At 39.2% G+C, this 20,417-nt stretch overlaps 3 protein-coding genes across 6 annotated transcripts; 2 read left to right on the top strand and 1 right to left on the bottom strand.

Annotated features, from left to right (window-relative positions):
* The first annotated feature begins 4,191 nt into the window (after window positions 1-4,191).
* On the top strand, window positions 4,192-4,900 carry LOC130723964 (uncharacterized). The gene is made up of 2 exons (XM_057575114.1): window positions 4,192-4,360; window positions 4,453-4,900. The coding sequence occupies exons 1-2, from the start codon at window positions 4,289-4,291 to the stop codon at window positions 4,786-4,788; spliced, it is 408 nt and encodes a 135-aa protein (XP_057431097.1). The 5' UTR covers window positions 4,192-4,288; the 3' UTR covers window positions 4,789-4,900.
* Window positions 4,901-5,029: 129 nt separating this feature from the next.
* LOC130722924 (uncharacterized) lies at window positions 5,030-6,436 on the bottom strand. The gene is made up of 3 exons (XM_057573811.1): window positions 6,266-6,436; window positions 5,321-6,183; window positions 5,030-5,215 (listed from the first exon to the last, which is right to left on the bottom strand). Exons 1-3 carry the CDS (start codon window positions 6,339-6,341, stop codon window positions 5,030-5,032), a joined length of 1,125 nt encoding a protein of 374 aa, XP_057429794.1. The 5' UTR covers window positions 6,342-6,436.
* Window positions 6,437-9,256: 2,820 nt separating this feature from the next.
* Window positions 9,257-18,742, top strand: LOC130722237 (uncharacterized). 4 transcript variants are annotated; one of them, XR_009013843.1, is made up of 10 exons: window positions 9,257-9,415; window positions 11,529-12,463; window positions 14,291-14,909; window positions 15,003-15,086; window positions 15,943-16,131; window positions 16,448-16,545; window positions 17,344-17,443; window positions 17,563-17,661; window positions 17,763-17,896; window positions 18,084-18,742. XR_009013843.1 is itself a non-coding variant. In XM_057572910.1 (9 exons), exons 2-9 carry the CDS (start codon window positions 11,532-11,534, stop codon window positions 17,823-17,825), a joined length of 2,184 nt encoding a protein of 727 aa, XP_057428893.1. In that variant the 5' UTR covers window positions 9,257-9,415; window positions 11,529-11,531; the 3' UTR covers window positions 17,826-18,742. The 4 variants fall into 4 exon arrangements, 2 of the variants coding, with proteins under 2 accessions (XP_057428893.1, XP_057428894.1); XM_057572910.1 differs by having other exon boundaries at window positions 17,763-18,742; XM_057572911.1 differs by lacking the exon at window positions 9,257-9,415 and adding an exon at window positions 10,411-10,868 and having other exon boundaries at window positions 17,763-18,742.
* The last annotated feature ends 1,675 nt before the right edge of the window (window positions 18,743-20,417 follow it).

Raw genomic sequence — 20,417 nt, 5'->3', positions numbered from 1 at the left:
AGACCTACTGCTACAGACTGAAGCATTTAATGCAAAGCAAAGAGACATTGTGAATATATTCGTTGAGGCAGCGCTCTTCACTAGGCTCTCTACCGTCTACCAAGCAGTATAAAATGAAACACTTGAAGAAAAGAGAGCAACAATTTGAAAAACGCAGAAATCCAACTCTCTCATCATCAATTGAGAAAAGCTTAAGAGTCAAAAATTCAGTCATATGAAAAAGAAACAAAGTTGTTGATCAAAGACATCAAGTCCAGAGCGGCAAGCAGATGTTGTGCCTGTTGGATCCTGAAATATCCATTCTCTATGTTGGTTTCTTAATACTATTTATGTGGGTCAAATTGCCACATATTATTTAAGCAATTCATACGCACCTCATGCAAATTGTACTCTTTTTTTTTTTTGGTACATCATGCAAATTGTACTCTAATGGTAGTTTCTTATTTTTTCATAAGCAACCCTTATATTATTGTATTTTTATTTTCACTTAATGTAAGAGAGATAGAATTGTTAGTGCAATAGAGGTAAAAATATTATGTTAATCATCATAAGATATGGTTGCTTGTAGAAGAAGCACCAAACCTTATTTTTTTAGCTCTTTGGAGTGCAACCTAGACTTCTCCAATGGTAAAAAAGAGGTATGTTTTTTTAGTGATAAGATGCTCTTAAGATACAATCAAGTGGGTTGGTATAATGGTTCAGCACTTTGTCCTATAAGCAAATGGTTCGGGATTCAATTCATAATTCTTGTGAATGAAAAAAGATCTTTAGTCAGTCCGCTTAGTGCGCTGACAATCGGGCGAGAGATTAATCTAAGAACTATCAGCTGCAAGGATACCTGGTTAAGAATGAGGTAAGAGTTTGAAGAATTTTTGAAAACCCTTCAAAACCACTCAAAGACTCTCCTCAAGTTATTTTGCGGATCCCCAAAATTAAAAGTTATGGTGGAATTTTGAGTTTTTATACAAATGATGGGCTTACCCTCCCTTCAAGCCTTCACACTCTCTTTCTCAGACACACCTTAATTAGCTAATTGCACAGTTTTAAAAATAGAGGGGATGTTTCCCTAACATAAAGAGTAATGATTCATACCACTTTCCCTTTCTATCTATTTTCACTCGATTCATATCCCTTATTTTAGCATACATTTTACCTATCATAACATTCATTTCTTAATCTTCTTTTTTCTATAGATTCAAGTATGAACAAAATATCATTCTAGTATATCACCATACTCATGACTCACACACTGGTTTGATGTTGTTTTAGTGGTTGTGATCTCTATGAGTGGGTGCTGGATTTCCACTGGTTATGTTTTTTTACATTTTAATTTCTTGTTTTGTTTCCGATTCTGGGAGAGCTTGGATTCAGTATTTGTTTAGCTCTTTGTTAATGCTCTTGCGAGTTTTCTCTGTTGGTTGGAGTCTCTGTTCTTTGTGGTTTTTGTTATGCCTTGATGAGATCCTGTTTTGGTTGAACTTGTCGCCATATTTGGTACCCAAATGAAGGTTTTTCCTAGTGGTCGAATGTTGCTCGATCTGAGATTTTGGGTTTTATCTAGGTAGAGGCAGACTTTTGGGAATTGGGTTTAACACCCCAGCCCTTAGGCTTCCCGCCCCACTTAAAGTGGGGAAATTACCGGAAACCCTCAGGATTAATATCGGTAAATGATTTTCCGATACGTATCGGTTTATCATTTACCGATTCGTATTGATATAACAGCATCAGATAGGTTTTGAAACATAATTTTCAAAACCCATTTCCCTCCCCAAATCACTCCCTCTTCAAATCTCTCCCAAACTTGCGTTCCACCACTCCAAGCTTCGGTCCCATCATCATCAAAGCTTCCTCAAAGCACCGGAACTCCCATTCCATTACATTCAAAAGGTAAGTTTGATTTTTATTGATTCTCTCACATTGATTGATGATTAGAGGTAGTTGATGGATTATTAGGTGAATGTTGAACACTAGGGTAGTTGATTATTGATTAGAGGTAGGTTTTATTGACTGAAATGGCATGAAACGGTCATGGGCACGAGTGGGTCGTTTCCTGGTTTCTGGGTTACTGTAAAATCGGAAAAACATTTTCCGATTCTGTAATGGAAAATGTTTTTCCGATTCTGTAATGGGAAAACATTTTCCGATTCTAAACCAGTTTAAGGCAGTTTAAAGCAGTTTTTTTTAAGCCAGTTTTTTTTAGTTTTCCTCCATCTATTGGGCTGAATATTTTGTACAAATTTTCAAATATTTTAGTGTCATGACACTGGGAAAGGGTGTTGATGGTATCGGCTTATTAGAACTAGGGAACTTCCTTAATGTTGCATTTTAGTTATCTAGATTGACAAATTAGAAAGGGTGTTGATGCTATATGAGAGATGTTTGTTTCTATATGAGAGATGTTTGTTGCTATATGAGAGATGTTTGTACAAGTTGTAACTGTTAAAGTTGTTCAAGTTGTAATTTGATGTTAAATTTGTTTGCTTTTCATAGGAGAATGAAGGGCGGGAGGAAGAGGTCTCGATCTTCTACAGTCGATGATGCAGAGGATCGCCACGAGCGCTTGCATGCTTCTACGCGGCGCGGCGACCATCGAGCAACTAGTCAGGCGGTTGAGGCTTCGGCCCCGTCTCCGTCTCCGTCTGCTACTCCGGCCGGGGCTCCATCTCCGTGTCCGTCTGCTACAGCTCCGTCAGGTGGTCCATCTACTACAGCTCCGTCAGGTACTCCGGCTGAGCCTCAGCCTCATCCTACTCCGGTCTCTCCGATGGTTGAGTTACCTCTTGAGGAGACATCTGGCGAGCAGTCTTCTTCGGAGCCCAGTGGCGAGGAGTCTGCTTCTGAGACTGCTTCTGAGGCCAGTGGTGAGGAGGAGGAGCCTCTTATTCTCCAGGAGGAGATTGATGCTGCTGATGTTGTGCCAGATGTGGTGGCAGAGGGCGGCGCGGATGACGACCTCATCCAGAGGGTGGCACCGTTTCCCGGGGGGCCTGAGGATCTGTCGCTTCTTGCGCATTATCCTGACCTCAAGGCTCCTTGGACGTGGCAGGCACTTCTTCGCGCAGACCCGCGGTACGTGGACCGTCGGACATTGAGGGTGGCCACTGTTGGGGGGAAGGTATGGAACCTCCCCTGTGATGGCGATTCAGAGGCCCACACACATGTGCGACAGCTGCTGCAGCAGACGGGTTTGTATCACCTGCCTTGGTGCGGGTTACCGGAGACAGACCCAGCTGTCGTACTGGCCCTTGTTGAGAGATGGCATGAGGAGACGAGTAGCTTCCACATGCCGTTCGGGGAGATGACTATCACCCTGGACGATGTGTCTGCTCTTCTCCATCTTCCCACAGGGTCGAGGTTCTACACTCCGGGCAGAGGGGAGCGAGACGAGGTTGCAGCGCTCTGCGCCCAGCTCCTGGGAGGATCTGTTGCTGCTTATCTGGCTGAGTTTGAGGCGGCGGGTGGCCAGAACATTCGGTTCATTACTCTGAAGACCATGTACACGTCTGCTATGGATGGTATGTCTTAATAATTACTTTATTAAGTTGTATTTATTTTTAGAGTATTATTAATAACTGTTAACTTAATTCATTTCATTGTAGGGGGACGCTATGAGGATGCTGCTAGGATCTGGCTGGTGAACCAGCTTGGTGCCACCCTCTTTGCCAGCAAGAGTGGTGGTTACCACACTACTGTCTACTGGATCGGGATGCTTGAGGACCTCGGTCGCGTGTCGGAGTACGCGTGGGGTGCGATTGCGCTGGCTTCGTTGTACGAACAGCTGAGTCGTGCATCCCGCAGGAAGACAGCGCAGATCGGTGGGTTCACCTCCCTCGTGCTGTCATGGGCGTATGAGTACATATCCAGCAACGTCATTATCAGGACGGAGGTCCCCGGCTACACACAGGACCAGCCTAGGGCGCAGCGGTGGTCCACGTCTCGGATCGCGCATTCCGGACTCGATGAGAGACGAGTCATGCTCGATGAGCTTACAGTGGATGATATCACATGGACCCCTTTTGAGGACCATCGAGATGTTCGACCGCGGGATCCCAGGGCCCTCTATTCCGGCTACATCCGGACACCTTACGACCGGTCTGTGAGCCGACATCTACCAGAGCGGGTTATGCGCCAGTTTGGCTTCATACAGGACATCCCTCGACACCCCTCTGAGATCCAGACAACGGGGTCCCTTGCTGAGACCACAGATGCTGCCTATGCTGAGTTTGAGCCGCACCTCCGCCCTCAGGGGATACCTGCTACATATCCGGGAGAGGCGGTGGAGGGTTACATGAGGTGGTATAGCAGAGTGTCACATGTGTTCATCATCCCTGAGGATAGGAGGGAGGAGCTTAGTGCCGTGGTAAGTTTGGATTCTAAACTTGTATATTATTTTTATTCATTCAATTGTGATTTTTGTTAATGAAATTATTTTTGTATATTATTTTTATGCAGTCTGCCATACGTAGGGGTGTGGAGTTGTTGGAGCAGTCCCTGGAGGTGCCAGGTGCTCTTGCTCCAGGGACACAGCCCCGAATCCTCACGGAGAGGGCGCTCGATCTCTTTCGACGGAGTTCCTTCGTTGGTACCCAGGGAGTTGCCTTTTCTGCTATTCGAGGAGCCGCAGCTGCGGGAGGCAGAGCTCGTGGAGGCAGAGCTCGTGGAGGCAGACCCCGTGGAGGCGGAGCTCGTGGAGGCAGAGCTCGTGGAGAGGGTGATCCTGGAGAGGGTGTTCGTGGAGGTCGAGCTCGTGGACCCAGAGGTCGCAGGGGGCGGGGTCGGGGAAAGTGATTTTATTACACTTGTTATGTGGGATCCATTATTATGTATATGTTAGGACTTTTTATGTTATGTTATGACTCTTGCCTCGTTTTATTTACATGTGTTATATTTTTAGTCTTAATATTATGACTCTTATAATGAAAAAAACAGAAACAACGACAACATATAAATAATTCAAAGCATGTAGTAATCCATGACAATAAGTTAAACGGTTACACAACCAAATTAAACATAAGCAATACAAGAACATTCAATCTGTGGTGATGTCCACATAGTCCGCATGACCACTAAAAGCACCAAGCCAAGCTTGGAATTGTGCATCATACATGCCTAAACGTGGACCATATAGGTTGCGCCAGTATTTGGAGGCAAGATCACTGTGCCATTCCCACTGGGGAGCAATAGTCGGCATAGGATGTCCAGGAGTTAATTGGAGCTGCATTTTAGAGAATAACCATAAAATTAGATAACTTCCACATACAAAAATTAATCGACAAGCTAGTAGGCAACTAAAATATTAGTGTATTTGGTCAAAATATACCTGTACCCAGTGATTTATCACATGTCCAATAGCTATAACAGAATGCTCATCTCGTGGGCCGGCTCCTATCAGTGGAAAGTATGTGTTACAACCCATAGAGGATAAGGATACGAGAACCAATTGGTACTTTGTGGCAACAAGGTATCCCATCTCTGGCAGTTGAAACCATTTGTCAGGGGTGGCCGGGTCACCAATAGGAAAAGTGAGACGATTATGTAAGCCATAAACAACATCTGTGCCCCACATCCTATTATACATTACCACATTGGTCTCAAGTTCTTGTATCAATGTAGCCCTAACCCAAGGCCAACCGTCCTGACCGGCGGAATGCCCCATTAATGCAACAATGGATCTATAGCCACAGTTACCATCATCCTCAACATCTGTAATTGTGCCAATATATGGATGGAGAAAGGCTGGAAAGTTACACATGAAATGGCTTGTATCAGACTTCTTCACACGCTTCTTCCTCTTTGCTGGTTGTGAAGACTTCTTTTCCTCTTTAATCTTCTTGTCTGTAAGTTCAAACGCTGAAGGATCACGAGTCAAGGATCCTATTGCTCGACCCTTGGGTTGTTTGCTCTCTTTCAACTTAGGAGTGCGGTTGGACTTTATCCGAAGCTCAGGAGTACATAGTGTACTCCTTTCAGGACAATATATCGCTTGAAGCTTCCTCCTTACCATACTCTGCCCTCCAGTATCCAAAGAATGGAAATAACGTGTCAGTGCCTCAACTTCTGGGTGCATCTCTCCATGGTTTAGTCCGCAAATATCTGAGCTGCCAGTATCTGCAACAGGTACATGCTCCCAACTTAGGCTCTTCCAGAATGGATGAATGGCCTCGTACGGAATCCTCTCATAATCTGCAAGTTCACAGACATGTTACATTGAATCACAAATATAAATAATTGGAAGTAGTTGAGAGGAGAGTGGTTGACCGGTAACCTGCAAGTTGACAACCGCAAGGTAGTCCATGAGTCTCTCTCAATAAGCAATCGCATCTGCCGCCGCAGGCTCGCATTCTTGTCAGTTCAGCATCAATGAGTTTCAGGCATTTGATTGACACAAATCCCCTAATATTTGTGTAGAAAGGGGTCTTGAAAAGGTGATCAATTTTATTCATATTGCGCTCAAACGATGCTACTATCTCAGTGTGGCGATTGGTGGTCAAACTATGCGACGCATCCCATGATGTGGCCAGGTCACCCTTACTGTTCCGCAACATCAACTTCAAGCTGGCATGTGCACCTTCAGCCCTGCAAACCAACAACACACATGTAAGAATTAATATTGTAATAATCTATGAAATGAAATACATATAACAAGTCATAACATAATTTTTGTACCTGTTACTTGTTGTTGTTCCAAAATGCATCACATGATTTGTCCATGCCTTGGCAAATTTCTGCTTGTGGACCAACCATGTAGTAGAACAATAAGTGGCAAATTTCAACTTGTGTTTATGCTTGCACATGTTAAACAATTCAATCCAATGAGCTTCAAATTCTGGAACTGTTGGAGCATCTACCAATTCGGCCCACTTGTCCATAACCTCTTGAGCAAAATCATCCGTGCCAACATACTCTTTGCACTTTGCCAAAACACACTTGTTGATGTGCCACAAGCATAGTAAATGGGTGGTGGTGGGAAGGCTTTGTGAAGCAGCACTCAATAAAGCAAGATTTCTGTTCGTCACAATCACTCTAGGCAACCTGGATTGGTCGGAAATCAGAGACTTCATACACTCCAATGCCCAAATGTAGTCCTCTGTGGTCTCACTGCCAATGTAACAGAATGCTATTGAGTATGTTTTATCCGTGGAGGTCAGGCCAACAATCTCGAGCAAGGGTAGTTTGTATTTGCTGGTCTTGTATGTGCAATCCATGATCACTACATATGGGAATGTGTTGAAAAGTTTGACGGCATTCGGATGAGCCCAAAATATATCTCTAATCACTTCCGATCCGGGTTCATTTCGTTCGAAGTGAACATACTTCTCACCGTCCAACTTCTTCAGCAAGTATTGTATCTCTGTCAGTGACCCACGAACGGATTGTCTGAACCGCTTGCAAACACCATAAATTTGTTGGATGGTAGTCAAGTTTGAAGGATCTTTTTCCTTCAAGGACGCCAACATCTTTCTAGGTGGAACCCAAGTCTTAGCCTGATTTATCACGTCCTCCTTCGCCTCACTATTCAGTTTACCAGCGTAATTGTGGCCAACTAGTGACTCAGCTGCGAGATGCATGTGTCTACCGTCCATCACCTTCAACCACCAACCTTTATCATCTTTCGTACGTCGTCCTTTTAGCCTAAAAGGACAACCTGTCTTTTGTGTTGACGTTCCATCAACAAGATCCGGTTCTCTGTAGGGAATATACGCACCATGCTTCTCACACCCCAGAATGACATATTCTTTTCTTCCCTTCGCACCACTATCAGACTTTGTTGTCACCAAAACAAAATTATTTGCCATAGAAATGTCGCGAACCCATTTCATAAGATCATCTTTCAAAGGGAAACGCTGTTTCAGGATAAACAAGGCATAAGGCATAAAACAAGGCATAAACAAAGCAAACAAAGCATGCAAAAATTTGTGCAATGAGTACCTGATCAGTATGATACAAATGAGAGACATCTATAGATATAATCGGAGGTTCAGCTAGTGATGGTTGCTCCTCTGGATTATCATTTTCCAATCCAGCAGCATGTATCAATTGTGATTCACCAAAGAAAAAGGCCTCTGTCATCCCTGGAACAAAAACGGTAAATCAATAACCGACCCTATAACGGTAAATAAAATTCCGGTATAATAACGGTAAATCATCATCCGATACATTAACGGCAATTCATTTACCGATTCGATTCACGATTCAGCAGCCTAAATTACCAACTTAACTAACTAAACTAACTACTTAAACTAACAACTAACTACTTAAACTAACTATAAATAAAGTACCAAAGCTAACACCACTTACCAGAAGTTAAAAGCTTTTCCTTGGTGGTGGTGGTGGTGGTGGTGGAAATGTGGAGATGGTGGTGGTGGTGGGAAGGTGAAATGTGAGGGAGGAGTGGAGTAATGGTAGAATAAGGTAGTTTGGGCGAGTTATGGGGGGCTGGTGGGGGGTTGTTGGAGGAAGGAGTAATGGTGGAGGGGTTGGTGGAGGGAGGAGTAATGGTGAAAAGGTGATCAAACTGCCAGATTACCAATCGGTAAATGATATACCGATATCAATATAAGAATCGGTTAATGATTAACCGATATTGTTCTTCGTGTTCTGGGTAATGGGATAAAGGTGTTCATGCTGAGGAACAATAACGGTAAATCATTTACCGATTGTTATTTTGACATCGGCAAATCATTTACCGATGGGTAGTTTTGGAATAAAAAAAAAATGCTGGGGCGCGTAGCCTAAAGGGTGGGGTGCCAAACCCAAATCCCCAGACTTTTGAGTGAATTCTCTTTTGAATAGTTCATTTGCTCTAGTTTATTTCATTTTTGTTTTAGCAGAGGCCTAGTGAAAGTTCCCTACATAAAACTGAAGCTGGCATGAAAGCCAAAATGCCGGCAACAACAAGAGGTTTGGCTTGAGAAGACACCTCCTTGATCCAAACCAAATCGACTAAAGAGGAAACATTGTCTTAAAATCAGCAACCGCAATGTCATCACGACAAACCAAAACAAAAAAAAAATCAAAAGGATTACATAAAGAAAGACACTCTCTAACAAGTAACAACAGAAACTAAATAAGAACGACCATCCGGTGACTTCTTCCACCTGTGAAATAATCGGAGACAATCCATCTCACCAAGTTGGGTTTACCTATTTTATGAAGTTTTGTGATCCTTTATCGAGAGAACTTACACCTGAGCGTATTTATTACTAATAAACATTTTTGCTTTAAAAGAAATATTATTATTCTAAACCGACTGACTCTCTACCCGACCCGATTTTCGAAATTCGCATGACAACAACACCATCAACAACAACAGATCGAGTCCATTGAGCGCAAGCGCAGTGATAAATTCTCATCTCCTCTACTTCCTTGTCTCTCTTCCCCTTCTCTCTCAGTTTCCAATCTCACTACCAATCAGGTATTCTTTGATTTCAGCTTTCAGAATTCATATCAATATCTATTTCAGCTTTTAATTTCATATTTTTTTTTGCATGTTCCCTTTTCGTTCTTGTAAAATTCTTAAATTTCCATTTCCTTGATTTTTCTCTATTGATTCTATAAAAAAGTTTGATTTTTTTTTATCTGGGTTTGAATGGTGTCTCCTTTTGTTTTTTCTTATGCATTTGTTTCAAAAGTTTCAGTTTTTTCATTTAATTTTGATTTTTTTTTGTTTTCTTAGGTAGCCATTCTGCTTTTACTTCAATCATGTTAGGGTTAGTTTGATAATTTCCATTACAATTGCTTATGTTTGCACAATAATGTAATTGTGTGCAACACTGCAAAAGTTCTAGGTTTTAATCTGCTGTTGCAAGGTGATAAGGGTCAATTTGGTCATTGATAGATGAAATCAGGGTTTTAATCTGCTGTTGTCATTAGGTTTCGGCTGTTGCGAGATGATAAGGTTCGATTGTGATCGATGTTGTGTGCAATGCAATCACGGCTTGATGCAGTTGTGGTGGCCACACCAGCTGAGATGGTGCAGCCAGCCAGTTGCATCCCTTGATGCCAATATCTGCATTGTTGGTTGCATTTGTTTATATCTTGCTTCGTTGAAGCCAGAGTCAATGTTGTGAAGCTTAACTTTGTTGATAAGGGTGTATGAGTTGTCATAATTTCTTCATTATTAGGTGCCTGTTGGGATTTTTACTTTTGTTCTTTGAGCCCTAAAATTCTCTTGTTATAAAGAAAATTATTTATGATATGAAAGTTAAAAGTTTCAGATTTACAAATTGAATCTAGATTTTTCTTTTTTGTACTTTATCAGAAGCCAAGTTTTTCAAATTTTAACTTTCCAAAAGTTTTTGTTTCATTGTTTTTATGAAAAAAAATTTTTTTTGGCCTATATAAGGCTTTTTAAATGGATGCTAAGCTTTAGATTTGTCCTCTTGGTGGAGATATAATGTAAGATTTTGATGTCGCACTATATGATATGTATTTAATTATTTTTTTCCAATTGAAATTAGTTATTTTGTCATATCTAAAAATGTGGATCTAGTACACCTAATATGTTTTTAATTTCTGCTAGCTCAAAATCGGTTCCTCATCCGTTCTTAAATTCTTCTGAATTCTCATGCTATGTCATTGTGGAATTCTTTGTTTCGCATTTTTCGATAATGTCGTGTGTGCCCAAGATGCGCTCTTACTCCAGTTTTTGACAACTTCCTTGTTTTGGTAGAAGAGAAGAAGCCATATTTTTGTGGCTATGTGGAATATTTTTTAAACTTTGGTGCCCATGGTTGGAGGTGTAGGACTTAATTTTTAAGGACATCTCTTATATGAGTATCTGCATTTGGATTAGATGGGCATTTGGCTTCCATATAGTGTAAAGTACATGGTCCTTTTAAAGGGGTTTCCCTTGAAGATATGTTGAGGTATTGGGTTGTTTTGCTACGTTGATATCTCTTGTTTTCTGATTTTTTTTACTGTTCTTATGGAGGTCTCTTATCCTCCTGTCCCTTAGTATTCTTCTCTTCTTTGTCTTTTTGAATATCTTCTTATTAAAAACATTTTGGTTAAAGTATTTGTTAGGAGCCTGATATTTTATTTGAAAGACCAGTAGAAAGCTCACCAAAGTAAACAGAAATGTTGCAGAACTTCAAGTTCTACACCTCGCTAGCCCATTGCCCCTATTCTCACTTAAATGACTAAAGATAGCTTCCCTTCAATCCCTTCCTCTTGTTTACATACATCACAGCCTAACTCTCTAACTCAGCCTAATTATTTCCAACTGTCTAATTGAGGGATAAGGGTTCGTGTGGGGCTATTTAACAGTATGTTTATTATAGCCACACATCCTGAAGCTTGCATTCTTATAATATTTTCTATTATCTTCCTAGCAATCATTTTTCTTTTATATTTTGTGGGATAAGATAATTATTTTTAGTGTATATATGGAGTTTATATATGTGGAGTTCTTATAGTCAATAGAATGTTATCATAAGCATGCACATAAGTTACTGTATCAATACTTATTATAATATTACTTTATGTTATATGGAATTTTCTTGATTGTTGTTTGTGATGAAAAACAGGATATGGCAGAGGATATGGAAATTGATCATATTGTGGATATTCCTGATACCCCAGATAGATCAAATCCTGGGAATGATGATCGGAAATATAGGGGTAATCCTGAGAAGAGGGAGAGGGCTTTTCTTGTTGCTGATGAAATGACTAACAACAGAAACTATATAGCAGTGTCTCCATCAGACAAACCTTATCCTTCTCAGAATGCTTCCATCTTTAGGAAAGCCCGATCTGAAAAAGCTTTTGGACTTGGGATGACACACTCTAATGGAGCTGAAAAGATGGAGAAAGGGAAAACTTTAAGATCCAACTTCCCTTCGAAATTATCTCACCGTGGTCATGTTTCGACTGAAGAGAGTGGACAATTCCAACAACTGAAACCAACTTTCCCGCATTGGATATCAAGAGATAAAGCAACTGAAGACAAGAAAGAGCTGAAATCAAGTATTGGGAACTCTTCAGTACCAGTCAAAGCTGATTCTTCTAATACATCTAGGAATTCCTTCACTGGGAAGTGTACACTAGATAATAGAACACTTCCAGTTCCTAATATATCTGTGGACCGTGGCAAGAGCATTTCTCTATCTAATGATTCTCAATCTCAATTAAAAACTGAAAAGCTAGTGCCTTTGCCACCTCGTTCTTCCACAACTCCAAGAGGCAGAGGGCACAAGAGATTGGTTCGAAATGGGTGCATTTCACCCCACAATATTGCAACAAAGGCAAAACAATCAGCTGAACAGAGCAGACTCCAAACCAATTATGTTGAACAGAACCATGCTGGGGATTCAGTGTCTAGATATACAATGTCACCAACTAGTATTGATGATATAGTTGCTGAAGAGAGAGGCAATGGTAGAAGGAAAGGAAAGGAAGTACTTATTCATCCTTCATCACATTCGGATGGACTCAATGCTGGAAATATTCTCACGGCTAGCAGGTAATCTGACTGTGTTTCACATTGAAGTGCTTCTTAGTTGACCTGGGGGTGATATCACCTTTTCCAGGAAATCTTTCACTAAGAGTTGTGCAATATTTCTGCATGCAACTATTAAATTATACGAATAACCTGTTAATAAATTCATAAGTAAAAAAGTAACTGACAAAGGATACACCAGCCTAATAATCATGATAATTCATTCTATTGAATAATTTAGAAAATCAAAGCTATCAAATATGCATTTTATTGTTAAAATTAATCGGGTTTGATTCCTCATTTCTTTCCTTGATCTATATGTTGTCAGCGTCAATGTTTTATTTTTGGTCATTTAAAATTACTAGAAATTGGTTCATTAAGTTTTCATGAAGTCCATGTATTTATAGCAGGTCACTAATGAAATATGTCTTCGACAATGGAGGCAAGGAAATCTTTTAGGTATGGAATAGTTTTTAAGTTACATGAGAAGATTAAATTAGATTATTAGTTTCACTACTTAAATCAGATTCTAGATTATACCTTTCTCAAAGTTTTTTATTACTCTTGCTTTCCTCTACGAAGTCCTTATAATTCTCAAAATCAGGACTTTACATCTCAAAAATGTGTTTTCTTAGGATAATCCACCAATCATTGTAGTTACAACTTACAAAAATGTCACCAACTAGCCGCATTTATATTTCAAAAGATGATGTGTTTAATGTAACACCTTTTCCCTATACTACTCTATTTCAATTTCCTACATCTTCTCAATATGATTCCTTACCTATATCATCCATTATTCCAGTATCTTCACATACAACTTAACCATCTCAACCTATACCAGTTCCTGTGTCTCCCACTGTTGACCATCCTTCACAAGTTCCTGCACCAAATTCTAATAATTCTGGTTCTGTCTCATCTACTTCTGGTCCTCCTCTTCTTCCTCCAAATCTGATCATACTTGCCATGGTAACTCGCTCGCAAAATGATATTTCGAAAACTAGGCTTCATCTCGCTCTCTTAAATACTCAATTGGAACCCACTGCTGTAAAACAGGCCCTGGCTATCCCAAAATTGAATACCACAATGAATATATCCTAATAATGGATCTAGAATAGACTCTTATACAATCTTAAATTTGGGTTTAGCGTAACGCATGAATAGTTTTATATTATATTTCATAGTTACAAACTCTTCTTCGAGAAATACATGTTCCATACTCCACTGAGTCCACTCCATCAGTCTATTGTGACAACTTGAGTACTGTGTCCACAATCTTGTTCTTTATGCCCGGACTAAACACATGGAACTGGACTTGATTTTTTGTACGGGAAAAGGTCATGAATAATTCTTACAGTTCAACATCTCCCTGCAGCCTATCAAGTGATAGAAGTTCTTACAAAATCTTCTGGTCCCTCTCGTTTTCTTGAGCCTAGAGCCTAGCTCAATGCTCGGGAATCACTTGCAGTGATCCCTCCTTGAGCTTGCAGGGGGTATGATAGTGGACCATGTTCTTTAAGAAGTTAATTGTGCAATTTCCTTGTAAACAAATCTGATAGCTAGTTATGAGTTAGTTAGTTAATGAGTCTAATAGGCTCACTTCTGTTGTTATATATAGTATATACATATCTCTGTATTTTGTGTAATCCGATGAAAACCACTTCCTTCTCTCAAGTTCTTTCTCTAATATTTCTCTTCATTGAAGACTCATTTGGAAAGTGAAAACATAATATCTAGACGTATATCAAGTTCCCTTTGATTGTCTACGTGTTGAAATCAGTCCCCTGCCTTATTTCTGTTAACTTCTTATGTTGAGATCAAATGCATTTTAATTTGAAGCTTCTTCTGCAGCCCTTTGATCAATAGTGAAGTGGCCACTGGTACCAGTAATTCAATAAGAAATTCACTTGAATACTCTGAAGAACAAGGTGGTTGGAGAACTACACATAGTGAGAAAAATGCTGATCAACGCTTGTTTGATGTAAATGAGCACCATTCAAGGAGAAATTACGATATTGGAGGCTTTATTAACAGAAAGAATATGAACAGAATCAACAGAAGAGACACTGGGAGAAGTCAAAATGGCAACATCGTTCATGATTCTCTATTAGATCATACTCCTGGACCAACTTCTCGAATCATTCCAGAGGTTGACCTGTCCACTCCTCCTGCTGACAAAAGGCAAAGGAAACGCGAATCAACTTCAGGAAATCCTAATGAAGCATCTCGTAATTCTGAAACTGTATTCCTCAATTCATCTGGGGAATCATCGAGCTCATCTTGGAACCGTGTCTCAGATCCTGAAGTGATTGAGTTGTTATCCACACCTAGGCACACCATCAGACCTGATGATTTAGATGACAATAACAATAGCTTGGATGCTCGGGCAAAACAAGTAGAAGCTGATGAGATATTGGCACGTGAACTTCAAGAGCAACTTTATCATGATGACTTTGTTGATGGCAGAGGGGTCAGCTATTTTCTTTTGTTCTATTTTCATGATAAGTTGTAGTTTGAGCATATTCTGATTTATTAGAACTTGTTACCTGTTGATTTTCTGTAGATTGATGAACATTTAGCATGGGAGCTGCAGAATGCGGAGGATCATCAGGATACATCTATTGATATGCACCATATATCTCATCCAGTAACTAAGTCTCTCTATCTATTACTCTGATTATATTAAAGAGAATTCCTTTCTGTATAAGCAAAATTTATTGTATAGGATCTACAAAATATCCTGTGTTAGTAAGATGCTTTCTTTTGTACAGAAATGTTAAAATGAGCCGTGTCTAAGTTTTGATGTTTTGTATATCATGATTTAAACCTTGAAGTATATTTTAAAAGACTCGAAGATAGTAGATAGTTTATGCATGGAAAGGTAGAAATGCCTGCAAAAACACTTGAAAGCTACATACTGCATACCCTTGTATATCTCTGTTTATCATTTGGCTTCCCTTTATATATATCTAAAACAGATCTGTAATGAGCCTGCTTAATTTATCTTTGTGTACAAATATAAAAAATTCTTCTCACTTTGAAAAGCTACTTGAAATAATTGATTATTTTAAAAGCTACTAGAAAATAGAAATAGCTTAAATAAATAATCAGATTTCTGTTTTTTTTTTCAAATTCTTCTTTTTATCATAAGCATACACAAACAATGCAATCAATGAGAAACGGGCCCAATGTCAATGATCAGAACATATACTTTTAATAGTAGGGCTAGCTGGCTAGGGCATATATTCTGGTTGCTTATCCAAGATGCTATTGATCATCTGTAACCCTCCCCCCGCTTCCCTCCTACACTTGGCTGGTGGGATTGAAAATTTGAAATCTTGGGACCTTGAGTATATGCCCCTTAATTCATGAAAGCATGGGCTACAGCCTACATATAGAGGGAGAACTTGTTACTGATTGCTGAGCATGTAATGAGCTTGATGTTCATGCAGAGTGCTTAATGTTTGTATAGTGAAGCATCTATATTCTATTTAACTTTGCAGACATGGTTTCCAAGGGCTAATGGGCAGTCCCGTTCACGGTCTCACCACAATCCTTCAAATAGGAGGAGACATGTCTCTCAAAATCATATATCCAGCAGAATGTCACAGTTGCGGAGTCGTATTACAAACCGATCTTCAACATCTAGAGGAAGAAGCCCTCTGTTTCCTATAGATATGGACTTAGACATGGTATTTTCTTCCTATGTCCCCTTTTTTGTTTCCTTTTTTATTTTACCTCTCTTTGCTTGAAATGATGGTTTTGTAAAGTAATTTTTCTTGCAATGTCATGTTCTCAATATCATGTTTATTCCTTTCCTTTCTAAGGGCCTGTTGGATTTCTATTTCTGTTTCCTGTTTCTATTTCTAATTTTCTGTTTTGATTACGAAAATACCACCATGTACTTGTTTTCTATTTTCAATGTTTTATATAAGAAATAGTTAAAACAACTTTTTATTGTTTTCCACTGATTTTAAATTACCAATGGCATCTATCTCTCCTCTGCAGAGACTTGACATATTGGAAGCATTGGAGGATGCAGTTGGGGATCTTAATGAATTGGGAATGGGTGATGACATCTTTGACGCTCAACGTGATTTCACTGAGTAAGCTCCTACTACATAATTTGTGCACATAAACTATATTCCATTCTTATGTTGAATGACGCCCAAGAGGTTCTGTTTCTTGTCTCATAACTTGGTGGTCTCTTATTTATCTATATATTTCCTTTTGCTTTCAAAAAAAACTTGGTGGTCTCTAATTATCAAAATTGGTCGATAGTGATATTTCATTCTCTTCAACATTTGAAATTATATTTTTTCCCAAGTGAGCATGGTCGGAAAATAGTAGAAATGATAGTGCATGACAACTCAAGCAAATGCATTTTCATTCAGGTTGAGAACTAATCAGTTTTCTGCTATAGGAATAGAAATATGATACCTGAACAAGCCAGCAGATGTTTCTCTTGCAGCATTTGGCTCAATTTTTTTTTGTATGCCTCCGTCAAAATGGTGGAAAGGTTATGTTAATATCAAAATCTACCTTATCTTTCCATTCTTAAATTTTAGAGAGAGTAAACATGTATGTAACCTAGTAAAAGGAAAAGATCAGACTAACGCACAATAATTGATAAGATAAAAACCTCATTTAGGGGAGACTAACTGAAAGCTATCTCTCCATTTTTATATGAAGTAGTATTGCACTGTTTTAGATCAAAGTCTTCAGGTTCTGCAAGCCTCATAATGGACTCAGTTTGGCTTGTGTTTATATTCTTGATATCTCGATTTTCCTATGAAGTTATCGTGTGTGGTAACATTGTTTAGGAAAAGCTTTTTGATTATATTCTGTTTTATATAAGTAAATAACATTAAGGTTCATGCATTTCTCATGCCCCCATCATGCAGAGCCGATTATGAAATGTTATTGGCCCTTGATGAGCGAAATCACCAGCATACTGGTGCTACTTCCAATCAGATCAATAATTTGCCGCAGTCCACCATCCAGGTAACTAATGGACAAAGATGTGGATTATATTTATGGGGAACAATGCACATGGAATATTTGGACACAACTTAGATTCCTGTTCAATAACACTGATTTATGTTTGTGTTCATTTGTCGCAGACTGACACCGTCACAGAGACATGTGCCATTTGTCTTGAGACCCCAGTCAAGGGAGAAACTGTTCGCCACCTTCCTTGTTTGCACAAATTTCACAAAGATGTGAGAATCCATTACAAGAATCTGTTTATTTATTTTTTATCTATTTTCCTTTCTTGAAGAGATTGTGAATTGCTGATGTGTTTTAATCTGTGTTATGGCAGTGTATTGATCCTTGGCTTCGTAGGAAAACGTCATGCCCTGTGTGCAAGTCATCTGTCACTTAATGATGTTTGGGATTTAAATGGTGTTCGTGCTGCAGTGTATTATCTCAGCAATCTCATTTTTGTCTTTGAAGGTAATGCAACGCATGGCAATTTCATTTTGCTAGAAGCTGAGATTGTAATAGGGACATGCATCTTTTTTACAGTGTACTATTTTATCTTTGGATATCAAAAAAATGAATAGAAATGGTATAGGAGAATCTGCAAGTTGGAACTTTTTATAGTCTGATATACTGTTACTGTCCTTTGAATTATTTTTAGTTCTGGGATATCAAAAATTGTAATTGAACACTCCTAGTGCTGGTGATAATGAAGTCTGCCAAACAGTGACCAGACTGAACACAAGACTGCTTGAATTGAATATCACATATGTCGTTGATGCAAACACAAGGTTCATGGAGGCAGGTGCACTGGGATCCCGAAATTGATTTGTCAGCGGTTATTTTGGTACAGAGTGGCAATAGCATGGTTTTTTTGGCTTCATTTTGAAGGCATGCTACTTGCACATATAATCTGAAGGCAATGCCTTGCAGAGTATCATGAACCCAGTTGTAACAATTTCATTTTGGTTCTGCTTCATCTGGGTGATTGAGCTTGAATGCATTTTTTTCTGCTTGTATCTGGGTCCAGCTTTTTATTTTTCCCATACATGAAACCGCAATTGAAAGAATACATTCGCCTGTTGATGTCAATTTGATGGTAAGAGAGACTTCTATTAGCCTAGAAAAGGATTCATTGTTCGAAATTATGCGATTGGTTTTGGTCAGTGAAAACTGAAATCATCCTCATGACAATGAAGGTTAAAATTAAATTTCTTACATTGTTAAATGAGTGAGATGTGATTAGAATTGAATGAGATAATTCCCTTGTTTAGAGAACTTTTCAATCAAATAAAATTTGTACTTTATTTTAGGCTTAAACCTCAAATTGGTCCCTATGTTTGTCTTGTTGTGTGAGGTAGATCATTCCCTGGAATTTTTTTAGCAAAAGATCGTCACATTTGCACAACATTTCTAATACGTCCTCACCGGAGCAGGTTGACTGGATTAATGAAGCTTCATGTGGAATTAAAAAAAAAAAACTTTTACACATCAGGAAAATAAATTAATTAAAAACCCAAATCTTTTATAATCCCCAATTTCCCCAAATTAGGGTTCGATCCACCCACCTTATGTTTCTTCTCTTTACTTTTCTTCCCCAATTTTCTTTCTTTCCTTTCTTCATTCATAGATCATATTCTTCGTCTTCTCCATCCTCATCACCCCCAAATCCAACCGCCACCACCACAAACAAACTCCATTACCAAGCCACCACCACCAACCACTAGCCAATGTCTCTTCTTCTAGGCAGAGCATGGACCATGGAGAAAAACAAGAAGGAAGAAAATGCCCAAGTTTTAGGTCTGCCTCCCGTCACCTGCTTTCCTTGCCTGCTCTTCGTTCAGATTGAAGAGAATGACGGTGAGATCAAAGATAGCCAACCAGGTACGACGACTGTGTGCGATGGATGATGAATTGCTCGCCTGCCACCAGTATGCATTCCGATTCCTTCGCCATCTTCAACACCAAACTCTAACACAAATATCGACATTGAAAGTTCCATTTCTTGTTTCGGATCTACGGGAGTAGCGACAGGATCAAGCGCGTGAGTTCAGCAAGGGAGTTTTGTCTGGCAATTTCTTTGTTGATTCTTGAGGGTTCTTGGTTATGGGTTGCGATGGGCGGAATTACGGTGGGTGGTGGTTATGAGTTCTGGGTTTTGGGTTGTGGGTTGGGAACTGGTTTCACACATTGATTTTGCTCTTGCTTCATTTTCAAATTCAGATATGTGAGCTTGGGGTTGTTGTGCATCTTGATTGGGGTTTTGAAGACAAAGATGAAGATTCTAGACATAAGGTGATTCTGGAAAAGAAATTGAAAGGATGAGTTACTGGGTTTTTCGTTACCCATCTTTAGATCAATGGTGTCAGTTTAATGTAACATTTTTATACTTGAATTACTGAGTTTTTCTTTTTTCACCTATGGCTAGCTCCATTATATTGCACTTCTATATAAGTTATGAGATTTGAGGGCTTTTGATTCATTTTGTACATGATCTATTTAATGATATTATTGAATTTTTCAAAAACAAGAATCTGGGTTACATGATCTTTGATGATGTAAGCTACCAATTTTTCTAGCATGTGAGATGTTTTCATGGGTTTAGGACTATTTTTGGGTTTGATTGATGATGGTGGTGGAGAAGAGAAAAGGAGAAAATAGATTGTGATTTTGGGTTGAATATTTTAAGTTTTGGGAAGAAGAATATGACGATGAAGGATAGAGAGAGAAAAAAAGGAGATGACGATGGATTGATTTTTTTTTTTAATTTCACGTAGGCTTCATTAATCCAATCAGCATGATATGTGATCACTCACTGGAGCTCCGACCTCCAGTTAGAACTTATTAGAAATGTTGTACAAATGTGAGGACCATTTGCTAAAGGTTTAATTACACTTTTGGTCTCCCAACTTTGCTTTTTTTGTGAAAATCGTCCCCAACTAAGAAATTAGCAAAAAGCATCCTCAAAGTTACCCTCAGTTAACACATTTGGTCT

The sequence above is a fragment of the Lotus japonicus genome, chromosome 6, assembly GCF_012489685.1.
Source record: "Lotus japonicus ecotype B-129 chromosome 6, LjGifu_v1.2".
Taxonomy (NCBI): domain Eukaryota; kingdom Viridiplantae; phylum Streptophyta; class Magnoliopsida; order Fabales; family Fabaceae; genus Lotus; species Lotus japonicus.
The sequence above is the reverse complement of the archived record's forward strand: the minus strand, read 5'-3'. Positions and strand labels throughout refer to the sequence as shown.

Coding starts and splice junctions, on each gene's coding strand:
- LOC130723964 (XM_057575114.1), top strand. CDS start 4,289: ATGAGGTGGTATAGCAGAGTGTCACATGTGTTCATCATCCCTGAGGAT. Junction 4,361..4,452: donor GGGAGGAGCTTAGTGCCGTG/GTAAGTTTGGAT, acceptor ATTTTTATGCAG/TCTGCCATACGTAGGGGTGT.
- LOC130722924 (XM_057573811.1), bottom strand. CDS start 6,341: ATGCGAGCCTGCGGCGGCAGATGCGATTGCTTATTGAGAGAGACTCAT. Junction 6,184..6,265: donor TTGCGGTTGTCAACTTGCAG/GTTACCGGTCAA, acceptor GTGAACTTGCAG/ATTATGAGAGGATTCCGTAC. Junction 5,216..5,320: donor TGATAAATCACTGGGTACAG/GTATATTTTGAC, acceptor TCTAAAATGCAG/CTCCAATTAACTCCTGGACA.
- LOC130722237 (XM_057572910.1), top strand. CDS start 11,532: ATGGCAGAGGATATGGAAATTGATCATATTGTGGATATTCCTGATACC. Junction 12,464..14,290: donor AATATTCTCACGGCTAGCAG/GTAATCTGACTG, acceptor CTTCTTCTGCAG/CCCTTTGATCAATAGTGAAG. Junction 15,087..15,942: donor TGCACCATATATCTCATCCA/GTAACTAAGTCT, acceptor TTAACTTTGCAG/ACATGGTTTCCAAGGGCTAA.